This window comes from Callospermophilus lateralis, chromosome 11 (genome assembly GCF_048772815.1).
Source record: "Callospermophilus lateralis isolate mCalLat2 chromosome 11, mCalLat2.hap1, whole genome shotgun sequence".
Taxonomy (NCBI): Eukaryota; Metazoa; Chordata; class Mammalia; order Rodentia; family Sciuridae; genus Callospermophilus; species Callospermophilus lateralis.
Window position 1 is genome coordinate 54336543 of NC_135315.1, and position 22717 is coordinate 54359259.

General features: G+C 47.3%; 1 protein-coding gene across 3 annotated transcripts in view; it reads left to right on the forward strand.

The window, feature by feature from the left end:
• The window catches only part of Shisa6 (shisa family member 6), a 279709-nt gene that overhangs the window by 18191 nt on the left and 238801 nt on the right, over positions 1 to 22717 (forward strand). For all 3 annotated transcript variants that reach the window (XM_076871187.1, XM_076871188.1, XM_076871189.1), the window contains exon 2: positions 3596 to 3756. In XM_076871187.1, coding sequence (XP_076727302.1) covers positions 3596 to 3756 — 161 coding nt within the window. The remainder of the gene's footprint in view (positions 1 to 3595; positions 3757 to 22717) is intronic.

Below are 22717 nucleotides of genomic sequence, written 5' to 3' on the forward strand. Positions count from 1 at the left end.
TGCCTTTCTAATTGCCAGAGGGCACTGGGAAAGGTCAGATCTTGGAGGACTATTTAGCAGTAGGTAAGGAACCAGAATCATTTCCTTGGTCACCATGCTCGTCCTTGGAACCACACACGGTAGGGTCCCTGGCTTCAGACAGCCTTCCTAGCAGCCTTAAGAAGCACAGTTTTTTCCAGAACCTACCCTTGGCTCTGCTGCCCAGCTCAGCCTCAGCCCACGGGGCATCCAAAGTCTTCTCTCAAGTTACTTGCTTCCATGGTATGACCAAGAGACATGTGGAAACAGCCTAACTACAACCCAGAGTTATGACTCATTGTCTGCTAAACATACCAGATCCAAGTCCACTTGGGATGCACCTCGCCTGCTGGTCTTCAGGAAGGTACTGGAGGCCTGAATGGTGCCTATGTCCTGCAGATGGTTTCCCAGAATTTCCCCATTTTGGGAAAAGGAACCTCAGGTTGACAAATATCTTCTCTGGTGGTTCTTCTTTGGCCAGTGAGCCCTGGAGCCACTCCTATGAAACTGCCATTTAAATTGTCCCTGTGGATGAGAGTATGCTGGGCAGAAAGCCCTTCAAGGCTGGGGATAGGGACCCCCTTCTTCCTTTCTTTATATTGTGACTGTGTGGGTACCAAGACTTGAGGGATAGTGATGATCCAGACAGACAGGGCTGCCCTTCTTCAGGACACTTAGGTTAGTGTCTCTAGACACTCTGTGTCCCCTGGAACCCACCTGGTGTTCATTCTTTTTATGGGCTGCTCAATGGATGTTTGTGGACCTGAATTGCATTAATGATAAACACCCAGCTCACAGAGTGCTGAGTAGATGTTGATCAGAGTTTCTCAACTTCACCATTAAGGACATTTTGGACTTGATAATTCTTTGTCATGAGGCCTGACCTGTGCATTGTAGGATATTGAACAGCCCTCTCTGGCCTCCACCCATCAGAAGCCAGTAGCACTTCCCTCCTCAGTCATGACTATCCAAAATGTTTCCAGACATGGCTGAATGTCCCTGCAGGAGGTGGAAAATCACCCTGATTGAGAACCACTGGTGCAGGTTCACCGTGACTGCCCAAAGGGAATGGGTACAGCCCCATGATTCCATTCTCCTTCATCCCACCAGAGAAGTAGGAGTCTTTCTAAGAACTTGGGAGGCCAGAAAAAGAATGAGACTTTTGCGAGGGAAATGTCTTTATTGAGATATCATTTACCTACCGTAAAACTCATGCTTCAATTTTAAAGTGTAGAACAAAACAGCCAGATAATGCCAAGTGTTGACAGGATGTAGAGCAATAGGAATCTTTATACTCGGCTGCTGGAAATGTAAAATTATGCAGACCTTTCAGCTGCATTATCTGGACTTCTTGGTTGAATTTGAATGGGTATCACGGTGCGACTTTGATTTGCAATTCCCTAGTGATCCATGATGCTGAGTTACTTTTTATATTTACTTTCTCTGAAGAAATGCCTGTTTAAATTCTTCGCCCATTTTAAAATTGAGGTATTTGGGTCTTTTTTTTTTTTTAAATCATTAAGTTGTAAGATTTCTTTGTCAATTCTGGATACAAGTCTCTTATCAGATATGTTTTGCAAATGCTTTCTCCTGTTGTATGAATTGTCTTTCGTCTTCTTGATGGTCTCCCCTGATGCACAAATATTTTAAATTCATCTATTTATTCTTTGGCTGCTTGTGTTTTCAGTGTCATATCTAAGAAGTCATTGCCAAGTTTGAGAAGTAGCAAAGATATACTCCTATATTTTTTTTCTAAGAATTTATAAGTTTGAGACTAATATTTAGGTGTATGATCTATTTTCAAGTAACTTTTGCATATCGTGTGATATAATGGTCCAACCTGATTCTTTTGTGTGTGGAAATCTACTTGTCCCAGGACCATGTTTTGAAAAAAAAAAGCTGTTCTTTCTCCACTGAATGATCCTATCACTCTAACTCACTCAAATGAATTGACCATAGATATATAAGTTTACTTTTACCCTCTCAATTTTATTCCATTGGCCTATATGCCTATCATAACGTACAGTTCACTGATGTTTTTAGTCACCAAAAGTTGGTAGGAATAATTAACTCAATAATTAGAAGAGTGAAGGCACCAAGTCTTCTTGCATAGATGTGTGGTTTAAAAAGATTAAGTTGTCAAATTTTGGAATCCAGAGGGGAAAAAGAGTTAAATTTCAGTTTGGTATTTGCCTCAAGGTTCATGACTGATCAGGGCCAGAGCTGGGATTGGAACCCAAACCTCTTGACTGTCCAGGGCAATGATTGTTCTCATTCCTGGGCACGGAAGGTCAGCTCTCTAGCTGTGAACCCTGGGTTTGCTTGATTTCCTTTCCCAGAGCAGTGAGATCCTGCGTTCTCCCCGACTACTTGGTCCACAGTAGTGAATGGGGGGTGGTGGCATGTGTCTGCTCTTTCCTTGACAGGCTGAGAGAAAAGAAAGCCAGCCAGGGGAAAGCATTTGGAAAATCCCAAATTGCTATATAAATGCCACTAAATGATAAGATTGCCACCTCGATGCTCTTTGAGGAAGGTTCAGCGTGTCACAGGCAGCATAATGGAAGGAAACAATTCACTCCCAGACGTGTCTTTCAACAGCTGTGGCTGTCACTCCCTGAGAGGGCAGAGTGTGGGAGCTGAACTCAGGTGCAAAGGGAACCTCTGGGCACCCAGTTGGGGGGAGCGATTTCCCCTAAATTCTTTCCATAGAGGGCAATAATGGGGCCCTATCTACTTCTGTCTCTGCAGTGACTGGGGCATGCTGAGTCCTCAATAAATGCATGTTTGGTTGTTGATGTCAGATGTTGTGTAAATAGAACCTGTTTTCTCTGGTTACTGAGACTTCTGCAGAAGGGTGGTCTCTCCCTCTCTGGCAGAGTCTGTGTGTGTGTGTGTGTGTGTGTCTTTCTCCCTGTATGTTTTTTTTTTCCTATGTTTGTAATTTCTCCCTTCCTTAAACTCCATTCGCTTTTGCTGTCTACACCATCATGTAAACTGATATTTACCTTTTTATCTTTGCATTCTGGCTTTGCTATTAAATTGCACTTTTTTTTTTTTTTTTTTGACTGCAGGGGTTGTGTGTTGTACTTATTTGGGTCACCAGTATTTAGTACGGGCTACTCGGTGTGTGTGTTTTTTTTTTAGATGGGGAGGTTGGTCTCTCGATAATTAGTAACCTGCTGCTGAATTTGAGGCCAGGAGTGTCAGCCCTTCCCTGTAGGGCTTTCCGCTGACCAGCTGCTGTGTCTGATGTAGGTGGGTATCGGGGGAACCAGGATTTTGAAAAGCCTGAATTCACAGATGTGAAATGAATGAAAGAGAGAGAGAGAGAGAAAAAAAAAAAACTATAATCATAGCCTGTTAGTGTCTGTACCCACAGGCATGGCAACCTCTACCCTGTGTCCCCACTGAGACCAACACCAGATAAAGCTATGACTATTGAGAACTGAATGCCATATCTCTGTCTGTTCCTCCTACAGGTCCGTGAATCAAAAGGCCTATGGAAGGAAGCCAGCGACCTTTGGGGTTGTGCACACCTGCTCAGAGAATCTCATTGTGTGATCTCTTCCTTGTTTAGGGCTCTGGCTGACATCTTAAGACAACAGGGACCAATCCCCATAGCACACTGTGAAAGAGAAACTATCTCAGCTATCGATACCTCTCCCAAAGAGAACACTCCGGTCAGATCATCCTCCAAAAACCACTACACCCCTGTGCGTACGGCCAAGCAGACCCCAGGTACGTGAGAGCTGATTACTCGAATCCTTGCTGAGAATGTGGCGAAATTTTGGTGATGTTCCTGTTCTGGTGCAGCAGGTCATGCGGGATTGTGCAATGAAGGATGCCCCAGTTGACAGACAGGCTTGTGAAAGAGATTGGGGACTGTCTTCCTGGGAAGGGTTTGTTGTGAGAGAGACCACTGCCAGTCAGTGTCTGGACCCGACAAGGGCTGGTGACTTGGGGCATCTGCAAGTTATTGAGAGGCTGGAATAAATCTCTTAAGTGAAAGGTGGCTTGGAGTAGATATGGTGGAGTGGAGGGAGGACACGCATTCGTTTGAATGGCTGGGAGGTTTGTGCTGCCTGGGATCCTGGGTACGTAGCAAGAAAGTTTGCATCCAGAGGCAGAGCTTCCTCAACTGTTAGAATCTCAGAGAGTTCTTCCTGAGAGGAGCAATATCGTCTGTATTTTAGGGTGATCCTTTCCTGTGAGCTATAGACTTCTTTGATAAAGAGCTGTCATAGAAAAATGCAATACAGTTGTCTTTTGGTGTCTGTGGGAAATTGATTCCAGGACCCAATAGGACACCAAATTTTCATACTCAAGTCTCTTAGTATGAATGACATAGTATTGTATCTAATTTATACCGTCCTCCTGTGTACCTCAAATGATTTGATTACCAATAACACCTAATCTAATGTAAACGCTACAGAAATACCATGTTGTTTAGAGAATGACGACAGTTTTAGTAAAGATACAGTTTTTTAAAAAGAGTTTTGATTCATGGTAGAATCCTGTTGCATAGAGGGTCGCAGTTGGACACAGAACCTGTGGATATGGAGGACAGACTGTACTTTCTACTTTTTTTACTTGATCATCATTGTAACATTATGAAGGGAACTGGGTGGGACTTCTTTTCCTTGTCTTATGGATCAATCAATGAAACTCAAGGAAATTTTAGTGACTTGAGCAAAGTCAAGGTATAAACAATGATAAAAAACATTAGTAATATAACCTAAATATGTACTGGGCTCTTGCCCAGTGCCAGGGTCATGCTGAACATTTTGCATTTGTGTTTTTAATTTATTTGTCACAACAATTTTAGAAGGACTTGTACCATCTTCATTCTGAGAAGTGGAAAAGTTAGGGAACTTTCCCAAGGCCAACAGGATCCGTAAGAAAGAAAACCAGGGTTCAAACCAAAGCAAATAGCTAAGAACAGTCTGGATTGGAAAAACCACCATGTCCTTACCCAGCTGGGGACAGGAATGAAAGATCTCTGAGTGCAAATAGCCTTACAAGTACATCTTGAGAAGTCACATCTCACTGTGAACATTACCAGTGCTAGGTCACTGATCCCAGTCCCAGACACAACTTTTACTCGGGTGCTTGGATCTGGAACTTTTACACCTGCCACCTGTAGAGGTTTTCAAGGGGTCTGAACTAAACCTACAATAAGGATAGACAGCCACTAGGTGGCGATAGGAGTGTCCGAGTCCAAAACTGTCAGAGAGGGACTTATGAGATCAAATTGGTTCTGTAACTTCTTAAACTTATTAAGTCATATTTGCCTTGAAGGTAGTATTCTTGAGTCTTTTGAGCAGTCTGATAAAAGCTAAGGACATTCTCCCTTGAAAATATACATATGCATATGAATAATACATATTCATCCAGTAGTTGTGTAGGATTTAAGGGGATTCACAGACTCCCTCCAAAGTTAGAAGTCCCAATTTTAAAGGTGAAGATGAGTGATCCGCCTTTGCATAAAGTCTAGGATGCATTTTCAGCCTTAATAGCCTAGATTCTTGAAATGGAAGCAATAAGAAAAGGAGTCTTGGCAAAAAAACCCGTCTGGAACAGTGGTCACCTATCTGGTTGTGTGTTAGAAACAGCAAGAGAGTCCTTAAAAATGCTGAGGTACAAGCTCCTCAAATTAATCAGAATTCCCAGGCAGTGGAGCTGACACCAGTATTTTTGAAAACCTCCTCGAGGTGATTCTAACCTGCAGCCAGGGTGAAGAATCCCTTATCCAGATGGATTCCTTCATACCCTGAGTGAAGACGCTGAATGCCAGTGATCCTCAGCTTGGCTCACTTTGGAGTCACCTGCAGAGCTTGAAGCATTAGGGATGGCTGCGTCCCTCCCTCCAATATCATGATTTCATAGGTGTGAGGATGTGGCCTGATCATGGGAGTGGGTGAGGTTTCAAGCTTTCCTGAACGTGAGCCACGTTTAAGAATCGGTGGATTTGGGAAATTGCCTAAAGGTGCCATTCTAACCAATCCTTACGGTCTTTGATGTTGATCACTCTGGATTCTAACCTTCATCTCCCCAGCTTTGAGGAAGGTTTTTTTTTTTTTTTTTTGTTGTTGTTGTTGTTTTGTTTTTCCAAAGATGCATCATTTGAACTCAGTCTCCTCTAGGGCCTTGTTTGAGATTCTGCAACTTCAGGTCACTTTGGCATCCATCAACACCGCCCATGGTTATTTATCCTAACCCTTCCGTTCAGTTTTCCTCTGTCTCATTTACAAGCGCCAGTTCCCAACCACTGAATCCAGGCTGATTAAGTGGGCACTCTTGATTTGCCCTTAAATGCCCTTCTCTGGGCAGGAAGTTTTGTCATTTCTTCTGGTTTCCACATACACACTCTCACTTTTAGTGAGCTAGAGAGAATAGCTTACAGTCCAATGATTCACTTCTATGTTTAAAAAAAAAAAAAATCCCTCCCTGTTTTTCCTCAAATTATGACTTCCCACTTTGCTTTTCAGGATGGGAATGGTTTCCCTGGCCCAGAAAGCATTCTCAGTGGTGAAACCGAAATGTAAAAAGCAATTTCACAACAAGTTACATCTTCCATAGCTTATAACAGACACAATGCTTTCCCAAATAGCTGCTATCCTTTGCCACACAATATTGCAAATTTGAGCTGAAGTTTTAAACAGAACTTTGGATACATGTTCAAAGTGGAAATTTACTGTGATTTTGCACTCATCAAATCAACCAACCACCAACTGTAGTAAAGTGGCAAGAGTTCTTAGGGGGATATTAAGAAAGATCCAGAAATACCAGGAGGCATCAGAGCACATGACTGGCTTTGCTGCTCAAAATGTGTTGGTGGACTGGCTGCATTAGCATCGCCCGGGAGAGCCTCGGGCCTTTAAGATGGTAGTCTTAAATCTTTTCAGCATCTGAAAAAAGCTAAAGACATTCTTCCTTGAAAATGTACATATACATAATGAGGTGAGGTTCTACCTGCTGAATGAGAGTTTGCACCTTAGTGAACTCATCTGACAAGAGTTTGAGAAGCTAGTAAGAGCGTGGGCTGGGTTTGGGCTTTGGTACTTTCATTGTGCATGCTATCCTGGTCTTCTGGGTTTCCTGGCCTGCCATTGAGACCACTGACTCTTGCTTCCTAGAGTCATTTTATGGATAGAAAGAGTTAAACCAAGCAGATCTTTTAAAATAGGTCCCTGCTTATAGCAAACACTCACTGTTGGCCATGATCAGGATGTGGAAGTCTATCCACAGTTTCTGGCAAAGGAGTCAAGTGAATAAGAGTAACAAAGACCTCTTGCACTGGTGTTCTGAGGTCACACAAGGTCCACGGAGTTGGTGTCTGGGATGATAGTCCATGGGACTCTGGTTTCTTGTGCTTATCTCCTGCATGAGGCTCATCCTCTGGGAATGAATGTGGTTTGAGGGCCAACTTGGTCAGGGTTATGAACATTGAAAGCACATGCTTGTTTGGTTTTGAGAAGTGGAATGAGAGTCCTGCAGGAATAATAAAAGCAATGATAATGTAAGTAGTACAAGTACTATGCATTGAGTACCTAGAATGTACTAGATGCTCTGCTAGGTACCTAGTACCCAGAATATTTCTTAGCTGTGGAAACTCATTATCTACATTGGCAGAAAGATCCTCTTCCTTGACCTAGGAGTCCAACTCATCCAGGATACCCTTCCCCAACTTTAAAGGAAGCATGATAATGGTCACTTACTTGGACATAGAAAACGAGTGAAGCCTATCTCCATTCCCCACTTCTCAAATGTGGCTGTCTGTAGGCCACATGAGCCAACGACAACTCTCTCATGGGAATCATTTGAAAACTCAGAGTCTTGAGCCCCACCCCAGACCTACTAAATCGGAGTCTGCATTTTAACAACATGCCCAGGTGATTGGTGCACACAATGCAGTTGAAGAGAACCCTTCTAGTACAGTGATTCTTAGTCTTGGCTGCCCATTGGAATTGTGAGGGGGAATTCTAGAAATTCTAATTCCTGGCTGCCACCCCAGATCTTCTGATCGAATTGGTCTGGAGTAGGAGCTGATCATCACCGCTAATAGTGTTTTAAAAACTTTCCACCCTGTTCTCATGTTCGGCAAACTTTGAGAACTGGAAGCTCTGGAGGGAGCCTGCCATACAGGGAAAGCATCCCTTGAAGATTGTGGAATTCGGGTGCACCCAGAAGATGGAGACTGGCCGGTCAGAACCAGTGGGCTCTAGTGAGGCATCCTCTCATGGCAAGTGGGGACAAAGGGAGTGAAGGACTTGGGCTTATATGATAGAGGAGCTCAGATGTGAATGGAGACACCTCAGGAGTCACAGGCACAGGTACAAATATCAGAATGAATTAGAAGATCAAGGGGAACCTTTGGGAGCACCACCAGAGCTGGTATTGCAGGTCTTCTGAGCTCAGGATCCCAGCGGCCTCCTGTAGGGCTTGGTCTTCACAGATGGGGAGGAGGGGACATCTAGCATGTCTGCTTGGCTTGATTACCTCCTGAAGAGCCTGACTTGGGTATCTGGAGAGAATAGGGTGCCCATCCTGAGCAGTAGCCATGAGATCATATGTTGAGTTTCCAGGATGTTGATATGCAACTCCCCAGCACTGAGAGTCGCATCAGCTGGAGGCAGTAAATATTTATGTCCCATCTACACACCACGGTGCATTGTATAAATGAGTGATCGGTCATCCTGCCTATTGTCAGAGCCACAGGCTCGAATGGAGGACGAAGGGAGCCAAGGAGCATGACTCCGTAAGCTTCACCGAGACCAAGAATGATGGCTGAACAGTGACAGGGATGCCTTGCCACCGCCCTGCCCCACCCACCACCCCGGCCCTTCTGACCTGTGCTCCTACCACCTTCTGCCTCTCTCCCTGCACTCCAGACACACTGACCTTCTTAACTCTCTCTCTCCTCTTGCCATTCATGTTCTGCCCTCAAGGTATTCCCCCCCGCCCCGAGTTCCTGTGCCCCTAAATTTTCTAGCATCAGATATTTGCTCTATGAAGTTCACTTCTGAAATGGCACCAAATTCAGAGAGGCCTCTGGTAACCCTGCCTCTGTCCCCAGCCCCTGCACGGCTCTCTTACCCCATCTGACATCAGAGACTTGTTGGCTCAGGTGGTTTTAGTCTCTGCCCGTATCACAGTGTAGGGTCCATGTAGGAAAGGGTCTCAATTGTTCATCACCGTGGGATCCTAGAACCAAGAACATCAGCTGGAAGGTCCTAGCTTTTCACTAACAGAGCAGAGAGCACATGGATGACAACATAGTCCTTTACTTGGAGGGATACAGGAGCCAAAGCAAGGCAGTAGGTTGCCTAGCTGCATGCTGAAGATCTGTCAGGGTTGCACATCTGTTCAGTAGTCTTTCTGCAAAGCTGGTGTTGGTCACCAGATAGGTTGCTGAGCTGGGTGGCCCTGGTTTCCAGTGCCCAGGCTTCTTACCAAGCACCAGGGTCTCTCTCTTTTCCTTCCTGAGGCGGACCCAGAACTTCCCAGCTCAGTACAGGCAGAGGCTGGGAGCTTTACGTTCATGGCTGGGCTCAGAGAGGCCATAACCCCTGCAGCTGAACTCTGGGAAACATCTGGTGGACCTCAGCCTCTTAGGGGAAATGGGATTTTCTTCTCTTCTCAGATATCCCCAAGGAAACAGAACAGTTTTGTTCTAGAGATGATCACCTTGGGGACTTTGGGGATGGTAAAGTCAGCCAGCCCAACTGTACATGGCTTGTGAGCAAACTGAGACACAGGGGGGTCACCTAAGTGGGAGGCGATACAAATGGAAGTATCAAGTGTGTCGGGGCAGTATCTGGCACGAGGAGAACACTATTTGAGGTGTATACTGTCTGATACGTTGATCTCCGTTCACATGTGGCTGTCGAGTGCTAATCGCTGAAATTGATTTTACCTCTTTTTTTTGTATTTTTAATGCCACCACTAAAAAAATGTAAAAGTTTGTATGCGGCTCACGTCTGCGATTCAGATTGTTTTTCCATTGGATGAAGCTGATATCAATGTCAGGAGCATGGAGGGTCCACTTGAATTCAAGTTTCAGTCATAAATAGAGCCATCCCTGTCCCTCACGGGCTTCTGGGGTATCCGAGGAGACGGAACAGGTAGCTAGCTGTGTGACGTGTTAGGGGAACACTGGGGAGAAGGAGTGGCCCTTGGTAACTTGAGCTTGTGTCTGACTGGCGGTGAGGAGGATGCGGATCTGGAGGGAGACCTTTCCAGGAAGAGGGAACAGATAGAGAGTGCCAAAGTCCTCAGGCGGAAGCAAAACTGGCTTGTTCAAGAAACAGGAAAGGTGACACTGTTGTGTGGGGAATGAAGGAGTGGGCGGTCATGATGAGAATAGAGGGTCGGCCTGGGCCAGGCATTCATTCAGGGTCTTGGAGATCCCAGTGAGGAACATGGATTTTATTTAATGTGCTGATCTGATTTCCGTTTCCACAAGAGCATCCTGATTGCTGAGTGGTGGAAAGGGACAGGGCAGCCAGTTCACCTTTCTGATAGCCTGGTGGGCCGGTGGAGAACTTTCTTCTTCCTCCACAGGAAGACCTTGTCCCGTGAAGGGCTCAGGGTGAGCAGCGAAAGGTTCAGAAGCAGACCAACCAGGATCCAGCTCCCACCTCAGCTTGGACAACCTGGGCATTATTAAACCAGGGCTCGGACACAGGGGCTGGTCAAATTTTATCTGCAAAGGGCGAGATCCCCAGTGTTTTCAGCTGTGTGAGCCATAAAGTCTCTGCCCATTTCTGCCATATTCGGGCAAAAGCAGCCACAGGTGAGTGAGTGGCGGATCTGTTTTCCCCATAAGATGATGTTTACAAACAACAGGGAGTGGGCTGACTTTGGTCCTTGGGCTCTAGTTTCCCAATCTCTCTTGGAAAGCCACAACCACCTTCCATGTGCCATTTCTTTATTTAGAAAACGAGAGTGGAAACTCATTCTTTGCGGGGCTATGGTGGGGTGTCATGGCAAACATTGAGTTCAGGGGTGCTCTATAAATGTATAGCTCCATTCCCCTCTGGGCTCTCTTAAGCCTCTGGCCAGGCTGTCTCTTGGTCTTGATTACAAGCCCCCTCTGCTGTTCAGGACTCACCATCCCACCTGTACCTTGGATCCTATTCACTTCTGGCCCACAGACACCTTCCTCCCTTGACTGACTTCATTCTCCCTCTGCCAACATCCTTCTCTGCTGCTCTGTGCCTTCAACATGTGAATGGGCTCAGCTCTGCACCTTTACCCAGAAGGATGAGCCCACCCTCCACCTTCCACTCATCTCACTCCTATTTCTGACAACTGAGTTTGGCAAAAGAGTTGTCTATACATGCTGCCTCCAAGCTTCTCTCCTGCCCACTCCTCGGCCCATCCCCGACTGCTCAGCAGCATCCTTCACACAGCTGGTCTCTGATGTCAGCTGAGCTCCCTGTTCCCTGAATGCTGACCCCCTCCTCTGGCCCCAGTGGGCTGCAAAGAGACCGTGGAGAGCACTGGCAAAGAGTGTCGGCCCCGGTTCAGACCCCCTCCTCTGGCCCCTCCTCTGGCCCCTTGTGGGCTGCAAAGAGACCGTGGAGAGCACTGGCAAAGAGTGTCGGCCCCGGTTCAGATCCCAGCTCTAGCTCTGCCCTTCCTTCCGGCAGAGCCCCAAATCCCTCTGTGCATTCTCTCTGTGCCTCAGTTTCCTGGTCTGCGAACTGGGGATAAGAATGTCCACCATGTGCTCCGAGGCTGAACGGTATTGGTAATGTCTTCCTTTTCCCGGGGGGGGGCGGTGTTCAGCTCCCTCCTCCATCCCCCTGCGTGGCTCCGTTCCTGACACACCTTGAGCTGTCCAATAAATATTCATGAAGTGAACACACACACTAAAAATCCAATATTTGGGTTAGAAGACCCTGTAAGTCCTGAGGGGGAACAGCAGGTCATGTGTGAGAGTCACAGTGGTGGAGCCGACTCTTTGTTCAGTGTGAACCAACAGAGCAAGTCCGTTCTGGAAACAGCTGCCATCAGGCTGCATGGGAAGAACCTCCTTTGTCACCTAAAGAGGTGACAAACCCATATGACTTGGATGCGTAGTGATTCCCAAAGGTGCGTGCATTGAAGTCTTGATTCCCGGCCCAACACCAATGTCCAAGGTGGGGCTTGGGGGAAGCAATTGGATCCTGAGGACTCTGACCTTTGGATTAATTTGATGGTGTTGCGGGAGGTAGTGGGCACTGCAGCAGGTGGGACCTAGTGAAGGAAGAGGGTCCCTGGGGGTCTGCCCTGGATGGGGGTTTCTTGTCCTGGGGTTTCCCCTCTCTCTGTTTCCCAGCTGCCATGAGCAGCTGATCTCTGTCCTGCCTTCCCACCATGATGTTCTCAGCTCAGTCCCAAAGCAGGAGCCATCTGATGGAGGAAACTGTAAGCGGAAATCAATTTTGCCTCCTCTAAGTTGCTTGTATTGGGTGTTTGGTCCACGGCAATGAACAATTGATGAGCACACATGCCTGCTGTTCTCCTGGCTAGAGGGTGGACACCTGAGTAGCTGAGTGCTGACCGTAGGCAGGCCCTGTGCTGGAACCAGTCCGGACACAGGTATTGTCACCTGTTCAGAAAAACGGGAGGCTTCAGGGGCACGGAGGGATGGAGCAGCCACAGGTGAACAAATGGCAGAATGTGAGTCTGCCCTGGCACAGCCCAACCCAGAATTCATCCTCACTTCTCTTGGGATCCTGTGACCCTCGGCTCAGTGCCCAGGCAGGTCCAAATCACCCTCCATTCTTAGCGCCAGACTTATCCTGAAAGGAAGAGGTATTCCCACTCGGTGCCACCATTCAGAAAGGGAGTCCAAGCTGGGGATGTCGCTCTGCGGGAGAGCACTTGTCTGGCATGCATAAGGCCCTGGGTTCGATTCCTATTATTACAAAACCAGAAAGGGAGTCCCTCCCGAGTCTCTGTCCTCCAATTCTTGGGAGCAAACGGCTGTTCTCAATGCCTTGGAACAGGTGTGCCCAGAAGCAGGGTTCCAGAATCCAGAAGAGGTGCCCTTGCTTTGGCCAGGCTACTGTGCCCCACATGTCCTCCCCACCCCAAAGGCCCTATCCTGCAGGGTTGCAGCATAGACTTGGCCAGCTTGGCCAGAGAGTGCCTGTTTCTTGGCCCTCCCACGAAGGTGGCAGTCAGAGTAGGGGGCAGACAGAGCCTGATGGCACCATATAGGCCAGGGAGAAAGGCGCGTCCCCGAGCTGGCCCACTCATGACTCCCTGTGCTTGCCCGGGGAGCGGGAGGATTTAGACTAACGTTGTGGCTGTTCCCACAATGAGGTGTGGGCGAGAGGGACAGCCAGAGCACAGGGTTAGAATTCACAATGACCTCCATGAGTTGGCAAAACTGAGGAACCAAGACAGCCTAGTGCAGGGACAAGAGCAAGAGGGTGCTGGGCGAGGTCAGCAGGGAGCAGCAGGATGCAGGGAGGACAGCATGGTCCTCGGGGCTGTGGAGGGGCTCTCTGCCCATTTTCTGTTGCTGTGACAGAATACCCGAGACGGAGTCATTTATGAAGGAAAGAGGTTTGTTTAGCTCCTGGTTCTGGAGCCTGGGAAGTTCAAGAGCATGGCTTCAACACACGGACTTTGAGGGGACACACTCATACCATGGCAGAGGGTAAGGGCTCTCAGCAGCAGAGAGACCCAGCCTCTAGCTGAGTGGCCTTGAGAGCTCTTTTTTCCTCAGGAGGCTGAATATACATTGTCTGCACAGGAAAGAATATCTGGGAACCAAAGGGGAAGGGGTAATCGACATTTAGCCGCCCAGACCCAGATGTGCAGCGCCAACTGCGTAGCGAACACCCGTTAACGTCCTGAAGGAGCTAGAAGATGGTCAAGGCCCCTCCTGGACTCTGTGACCCCAGAAGCTTAAATTCAAGAGCAAAAAGACAAGACTGGGGCTGGGTTTGTGGCTCAGGGGTGGAGCGCTTGCCTGGCATGTGTGTGGCCCTGGGTTCCATCCTCAGCGCCACATGAAAATAAATAAATAAAATAAAGGCATTGTGTCCATCTGCAACTTTAAAATAATTAAAAAAAAAAAAAAAGAGAGAGAGAGAGAGACGAGACCACCCAAAACCAGAGGGAGAGAGAGAGAGAGAGAGAGAGAGAGAGAGGGGTCATTGGCCCTGCAGTGGCCCCACCAGAATTGCAGGGTGTGAGTATTCAGAGGGAGGCTGCTCTGCTCAGGATGGGCATTGCAGTGTGTGAAGGGCAGGTTCGGATTAAATGACCCGGAGGATGGTGGAGGGCATCCCTGGAAGGTGCTCATCTGAGGTCCACAAGAGCTTCGAGGGTGCAGATGCTTTAAGGGACCCAAAGTTCACAAGAAGGAGCGGCGATTGATTCCTTGGGAAAGGTTGGTTGTCATTCTTCCCATCAACAGACTGCAGTGATTAAAGAATTGGGACAAAGGCCAGGAAGGAACTGGAACTCTGTGTACTAGTGGAGCGGCCTGCTCCGAGCAGGGGGATTTGTTTCCTCCTTTAAGCATATGGGCCATGTCCCTGGGGGGTGGGAGGCCTGGGGGAAGGGGGTGGGTGTCCTGCTCTGGAGGCAGCATATGGCTCTCTGGGGCTCAGACATAGGGTTGGGTAAGTTTCGATCTTCCAACAGGGTTTGAAGAAGAGGTTTGTGACAACCTAAGGGGAGAAACTTGCAGAGGGGGGTGACATGAGGACCTTCATCCATGAGCGAGCAAAGCGGGAAACCAGGTTGGGTCTCAAGGTGCACGGATCCCTTCATTCATTCAATGTAATTTTGGTCCCTTACCAGGTGTCAGGGGCTGGGATATGGGAGTGAAGAAAGGTCCCTGGTCTCCTGGCATTTATAGTTAAGCTAAAGGAGACAGAAAATAAACCCCCCCAAAAACATTTTATCTAAAGTCAGGCAATGGGGAGGTGCTTTGAAGAGAATAGAGTAGGGGGAAGGAGGTGGAATTCTCCTTGGGAAGTGGTATGAAGGAGCCTTATTTGAGAAAGGATTGATGGAGTAGAGACCCAAATGACTGAGCGACTTGTGACCACCCGGAGAAAGAGTGTAGGGTAGAGGTGAGATCATGTGTGATATGTGTGGGCAGCAAGGGGTCAGGGTGGGCAGCCTGGGGAGAGCTGGGGTAGAGATGCTGTGGGGGTTGAAGTCAGAAAGGTGGGGCATGGTGGGTATGGTGGAGCCAGGGTCCATTTGTGGCACAGGAGTGATCCTCTCCAGCTTGCATCTTAAAACAATCCCTCTGGCCGCCATATTTGAGAACAGACCTTGGCGGGTGGGAGCAGATGAGAGAGATGGCTTGGAGTTGAAGCCCTTGTATCATCTAGGTGATGGGAGGGAGGAGGAGGCTTGCACTAGAAAGTGCTGGAGAAAGACTTCGTTTCAGGGTAATTTGTTTATTTTTAATTCTTTATTTTGACCCATTCCCAATCAGTGGGTCATTTGTAAGAATGATGCAATGCATACCCATTGTAGCATTGCTAGTGGTTAATATTCTATTGAATTTGCATCTCTCTCTCTTCCTCCTCTTCCTCTTCTTTCTCATTATCATTATCATTAACATCATCATCATCATCACCACCACCACCCTCACCACCATCATCACTAACACTATCACCACCATCACCATTATTCCAGAACTGTGTGAGAACCAGTTACCCATGTCATGACTCTTCATTCTTCAACTTCCTCAGCAGGTATTTTTCTCAGTTCACGGATGTTCTCTTACGTAGCCATGATAGACTCACCAGATGTATGACTCTTGTCATTGTTTGATAGAATCACCAGATGTATGACTCTTGTCATTTGTTATCTAACAAAGAACTCGAGATTTCTTTGCAGGCAGAAAAGACAGCATTCGTTGATGGAATATATGGAGGGTATGAGGGGAACATAGGTGAGATTGGTCAGATCCAGGTGAAGACTTAAAAGAGTAACTTAGAGTTCTTATCTGGAAGAAAATCAGGAGAGGTCTGGGTGTTGGCCAGTAAGTTGAGCTGAGGGCTCTGGTTCTCCAAGGGGATGTTGCCAGAGCAGTCAAAGCATCTGCTTGCTTGCTTGCTTGGTCTCTTTCTGTCTTGGTCTCTCTTCTTCACACCCACACTGCACCATGTGTTCATATATAGACTTACTTTTTTCCCAGCTATCTAGACCATGAGTGCAGACCTGGGTATATCTCACCACTCATCTCTCTAAACAGTCCAATGATGACACGTTCAGCTGTAAGTGTGTTGATTACAGGGACGTATCTACTTGGTTCACCATATTCTCAATGCTCCGTGTGTTTTTCATGGATCTTGGCCCTTGACAGCCATTCAAAACTATTTCTTAAATAAGAATTGGATAGAATGGCTTGCTCTTATTTAACACAGTAGACAGGGTACAACAATTATGATCATGTATGCTTGCAAATGACCGAGTTTCTAAACTAGTGGCTGTTGATACATAAAGAGAAGTTTCTGTCTTTCTCTGCTATGAAAGAAGCCAGTCCAGAGCTGGTGTGGCTGTACATTGTAAGGGACCAGCTGTCTTCTCTCTGCTGTCTCTGGCTTCCTAAGCATCATGGCCCAAGATGACTGTCCAAGTTCCTGCCACTTTGTCTGCAAGGGAGAAAGGCCCGACGAGACCATGTCCCATTTCTTTATGGGCAATTGCCATACCACTCTCACTTCACATCAGCCAAGGTAGTCTTTATTTTAGGTAACCAAGTGAGCAGTTAAAATCGGAGAGCTCTTTGACGAGAGGAGAAAGGCTCATGGGGGACAGTTAGCAGTCTGTGTCACAGTGTAGCCCAGGAGGGGACTATGCAATGTTTTCTACCAGGGACCACGGTGCAAAAAGTCATCAGGTGAAATGAACCACTGTGCTACACTGTGTTTCCCACTGTAAACACCCGTAGTTTTGTCCTTAAATGGACTGTGAATGCACAGGAGGGACAAGGCCACTGGTCGCCTCTGGAGACATGGATGAGAGTATTGAGAGTGTCCTGTTGTCTGCTGTTGGATTCTGACACAGAGGCTGTAGAATGTTACCCAACAGCAGCCCAGCACATCTGGGGTTGGAGTGTCTCCACCTGTGTCCTGCACTGAGGTCTTTGACATCGAAGCCCGTGACCATTTCGTCTTTGGGTCTCTGTGCCTTCGCTCCATGACCTCAGAGTCTCAAACCTTGCGTCCTATCCCTTTGTGCTCCATGAAGAGAGGGCAACCAACTTAGATCCTTCAGAAGTTTTGCAAGATGCCACAAAGCCAGTTTTTCCTAAATAGAATACGTATGGAGGTTTCGCCAGAACTACCTAGAAAGTCTGTTGATGTGGCCCTTTGCCTTATCCCCACCCGCCTAGCTGCAAGGAGGTGGGAACGGTCTCTCCTGCATCCAGACCACACAGTGGGAGGGAGGCAGCCACAGCCGGGTGAAGACCCACATTTATCCCTCCCTCGCTTCTTCAATCTGATCTGTATTCTAGCTTCGTATTTCCCTTTGTGTGTGTTTAGCTTAGGGATTTATCACCGCAGCTTAGATCTGGGATGAAATAGATAAGCCTGCACTTTAATAAATGTGGCATTTCTTTTCCCGTAAGAATTAGATTAAAGGAAATGGGGCCTCCAAGGAGGCCGGCAAGGCAGCAAGGTGGAGCTGGGTGACTAAGGCAGGCAGTAGACACCAGCACCAAGTGACTTGGGGATGGGGAACCCTGGGGCTCAATGTGGGGGCCACTCTACAGGGGTGTGGTTTGGCTTTCCCTTGGTAGAGACATAGCCCTGTGTCTCCCATGCAAAGGATCTTAAATGGCAAAGGCTTGCATTTGCTATCCACCCTAACCCCTGGTGAGCAGTTTAGGGTCCCGGCTGGACACCTTCCTCTGGTAGAGCTATGAGCACATTTCCCACTGGCAAACCATTTGCAGAGGGGCTAGGTGAGGATTGAGGGGCTGCTGATCTCTACCAGGCCATGATTTCAGCTCCAAGGCAACCCCAGGAGCACCCCAACAGTGGAAAGAGTGGGTGATCCCTTTAACCTTGAGCAAAGACAATGCTGAACTCCTCTGCCTCAGTTTGCTATCTCTCTCTGTGTGAGATGACCAGGGTCTCCTTCTTAGAATGGGATGGAGATACTGAACAACAAACATAAAGCAACCAGCAGGGTCTCGTGTGCTCTAAGTAGTAGCCCCCGGGGTGTTCTTACTGTGGAATTGGGATCCGTGATGCAGTCAGAGGCTTTACCTCTCCATACCTTTGAGACAGGGAGCTCTGCCATCTCCTTTTGGCCCAGGTGAATCCAACTCCCTAAGAGAAGGCGGCTGGGTGGAATGCTGTGAAGTCAGTCATATGATCATCTCTGTTATCACCTCCAGCTGAAGCTTAGGGAGAGGCCAGCTGGCTTGTTCAAGGTCAAACGGTTTTTAGAGCTTTTAAGACAGGTTCCCCAACTTCCTGGCCAGGCCTTGTCTCCAGCCCTCCTATTATTATTATTATTATTATCATCATCATTATTATTATTATTATTATCATTTCTTTTTCTTCACAATCATAAGGTCAACGTGACCAAGAACAGCACAGAACAGAGAGAGAGAGAGAGAGAGAGAGAGAGAGAGAGAGAAAGACAGAGAGACCAGGTCAGGGTAATGACCTGTATTTTCAGTTTTCATTAGCCGGCTCTCTCGCTCTCAGGGCTGCTCTGGGCAAACACCTGGCTCCTTCATTTCCTGTGAAAGAAGCTCCTGATGACTTTGAGAGCCATGAAGGTTGAGCTGAGGCTGGCCGCAACCTCAGACCCGTGGGCTGCAGTGAGTCAGAGGGCTGGGTAGGCGTGCTGAGCCGTGGTGTGCTCTAAAGAGAAGGAGGGAGATGTTTTCTCTATCCACAGTCTTAATTAGGAGCCACTGAATCTCCATCCACTCTTGGTAGCTTTTCTGTTTTTTTTTTTTTTTTTGTTGTTGTTGTTGATGCCACGAAAAGGTTTGCTTAAGGGCCTTGTGACTTCTTTTTGGAAGTGACCTCTGGGTATTGGATGGGTCTGATAAAAATGTGCTCCAGGTAGATTGGAATTCTTTAGCCCATCCTTTAACAAAAGTATGTATAGTCTCCCCACTGGATTCTGGTATTGTGGAACATACTGTGTAAATGAATGGAAGGAACCATGGGCCTCCCTTTCTCCTGGAGAACATCCTGTCTGAGTTAAACAAGTGGTGGACACGTGTCAAGCTAAATGGCATGGATAGCAGTACAAGAGTTAAAAATTGGTATAAGATTGTGGTTCTAGGAATGTTCATTTATTATTCTTTGGAATAAGGTGCTGCCCTTAGTGTTTGGAGATTGAGGCTATGATACGTCTACCAGCCAGCATGAATTGACGGGGCAGGTGAGTGTCCTGTGTCCTACAGGTATGAGTTGACCCACGTGTGTCCATGTACACGGCAGGGCACTGCAACCTCATTTATTCTCCGAGGCTTGGTTGAGTGCCTTCTGCATACCAGGCACCGCGCCAGAAGTTGGCATGATCCAAGTTGGCAGCCTGAGAGGTGTTGGATATTGACAGTGACCTTGAAGGATAGACAAGACTTGGATAGTCTGAACACTGGGGAGGGATTGGCCAGGAGAGAAGTAGATGAATTAAGGCAAACCGTCTGAGTAGAACATCAGGCTTCGCAGGACAGGGAATGGACCTGTTCTTCTGAAGCAGTGGGCTCATGCTAGGGGTGGGTTTGTAGGAAAGAGAGTTAAGGAAAAGGGTTGGAAAACAATATGGAAGTTGTGGATGCCAGGAACTGTTGGAGGGGAGCAATTTGAAAGGAGCATCACCTCGAGAGTATTTTTCGTATTCATTTATTCTCACCTTTTAAAAAGAGCTGAGCATTTCAGCTTGTGATTGTTTGTCATTGCTAGTGTACAAAGTTAGGATTAATGGTTAGATCATAGCCTTATAACCTGCCCTCTTGCAAATTCCCTTTGTTCGTTTTAGGAGCTTTTTGATAGACTCTTTAGGAGTTTCTGCAAAGACAATTATGTCATGGCGAGTAAAGCTAGTTTTAGTTCTTCTTTTCTTGCTCATAAGCCTTTCATTGGGTTTCCTTGCCTGATTTCCCTGGGTAGAACTTCCTGGATCATATTGAATGGAGGTGGTGAAAACCTTCCTTCTATCTTTGGGGGAAAACAGTCAGTCTTTCACACTGTGGTGTTAGCTCTGTGTTTTTTCAGAGATGACCTTTAGCAAGCTGAGAAAGTTTTTTTTTTTTTTTTTTTTTTTTTCCCTTTTGGCTTGTTTGTGGAGAATGGATGTTGGATTGGGTCAGGTGTTCTCATTGGTATCTATGGAGATGTCATGGTTTCTCCTTTTAAGTCTGTTAGGATGTGACGCATGTTGCCTGGCTTCGTAGGCTAAACTAACCTTGCATTCCTGGGAGAAACCCTGCTTGGTCATAATGTCATGTCATTTTTATCTATTTTCAGATTTGGTGTGCTAAAATTTTGTTAAGAACTTTTTGTGTCACTGTTTATAAAGTACTAGGGAACCTCCCTTACTTAAGTAAGAGTGGGTTATGTAATTGGTATCGTTTGGAATTATGTTCAGCCTCGAGTAGCAAAAAAACTAGCCAATTATGGCTTTAAAAAAATCAGCGTTGATTTTCTGACCTAATCAGAAATGCAAAGGCAAGACCACTTCTAGAGTTGGGTCAGCAGCTCAGCATGGCCTCAGAGTACCAGACTTCTCCCATCTCTTCTTCCACCATACTTAGTGGTTTGCTTTCCTTACCTATGTGTATTTCCTCATGATTGCAAAGTGGCTGTCCTAACTCCAGACTTTATATCTACCCTTCAGGCAACAGGCAGGAGGGAAGAGAAGTGCCGGCGACCCTTATTTAGCTGGGCACAGTGATGCCCTGAATGACGTGGGTTTTTCTTAGCAAGAAAGAAGCAGGAAAAATGAACCATTGGTGGAGAACTCCTATTGTATTCCATCTTTTGGGTGAACTTTCTTCTCTTTCCTTATGGGTTCAGGTCAGACTTCCTCTTTGAAAAGTGGCTCTGGGTTCTGTGCTCACGGTTACAAAACTCTCTCTCATAGAGGAATCTGGATGTCCTTTGGAAAACATGGCATTTTTGAATGACTCGATGAATGTGGAGTCACACTTCCATGATGACTTTGTCACAGACGCGATCCCATTTAAAATGCACAGAAGTCGTAAGATAAGGTATCATCCTCTCCATCCTTCAAACTGACCCCCAGGAAGTTTGGTGATGTGTTCCACCCAGACCCTCCTTGTGCACACTCCAGCTGATGCCCTACCTCTACTACTTCTTACCAGGTCCTGAGCAGACGCTGCCCTCCCACGGCCTCACTGCTCTGCTTTCTTGACTGAGCCCTCCCCAGCCGGCCCTGCAGCCTGCTGCTCAGCTCAGCATGCTGCATGCTGGATGTGCTGCCATTTCCCTAACACATGTGGCATTTCACTGATAGGAAATCAACAAGGGACAAAAGCTCAGAAAAACAGTCATGGCATTTCAGCTTTAATTGACAGCACCCTCCGACAGGGCCGTGCACCTCCCAGGTAACTCTTGCCAGGTTAAGTTCACAGTCAGGGCGGCTGCCTGCTTGCTTTGGTTGGATCTGAGGAACTTCAGACGCGTGGTTACAAGTCTGAGCTGGGATGAGATTTGCACATCCCATTTGGTGTGTCAGACAGATGGGGACAGATTCCTCATCCTGAGACAGGGAGGTGTCGTGTGATTTTTTTCCCCCCAGCGCCTCTACGTTCTCTTCCTTCCCTGCAGCTTATTGTAGGCTACACATCTGGGGGATATATCCCACCTCCCCTCTATCCCCACCGCCCCCAGAGGAGCAGATCTTCCCTTGCAGTTGGGAAAGCTTAAAAACAAGGGGGCTGGTGTATTTGTTTGTTGATGTCTTTTAAAAAGTGAATGTGACTGACAGCTCAGGGGCCTTTAGCTGGGGGATTAATTCTGTTAGAGACAATAGACATTGGAATGAGAGCTGAGTTTGAACAAGGCATTGTGGGGACTGGGGTCCATCTTCCAGTCCCTCACAGGCTTGTGAAGCCCTGTGAGGTCCCGCTAGCAGGGGGCTTTGCCTCTGATGATAGAATGTGCTCCAGACTCAGATGAGGATATCTGGGATGTGGCTCTTTGGCCCTTTGTGGAAGCTCATGGCTGCAGTGACAGTGATGGGGATGAGAGGGAGGGTGGCACTGGTGGCAAAAGCTGTCTGCATCTCACACACAGGTGAGGGTGAGGACTCATGTAGGAAATGCATTCTGAGCTTGAGCTGGCCGTGGCCCTGCAGCAACAGCAGAGGTATACCTCAGGCAAGGGAGGCCCAGTGTTCTAGTGCCCCGCCCCCGCCATCCCACACCCTACAGATCAGGGGACCTGGGGTATCTGTTCTGTGCCTGCGGTTTGGCTGTTCTGTGTAGCAACTCTCTTACCCCCTTTGACTACCTGTGAAGTCAGGCTAGGTCTCCTGCCTGCATCCTGAGCATTGCACCCAGCTCCTTCCTCTCCCACAGCTCTTACTCTGTGCCTCCAAATTGACTCCCATTCATCGTGCCCTTTCCTTAAGTTAGACATCTGGATGTTATTGGAACCCATCCAAGGAAAACTGTATCTGTCACTGGGAAAGAAGTGATGCTGGAGAGGCAGAGAAAAAAAAATTCTCT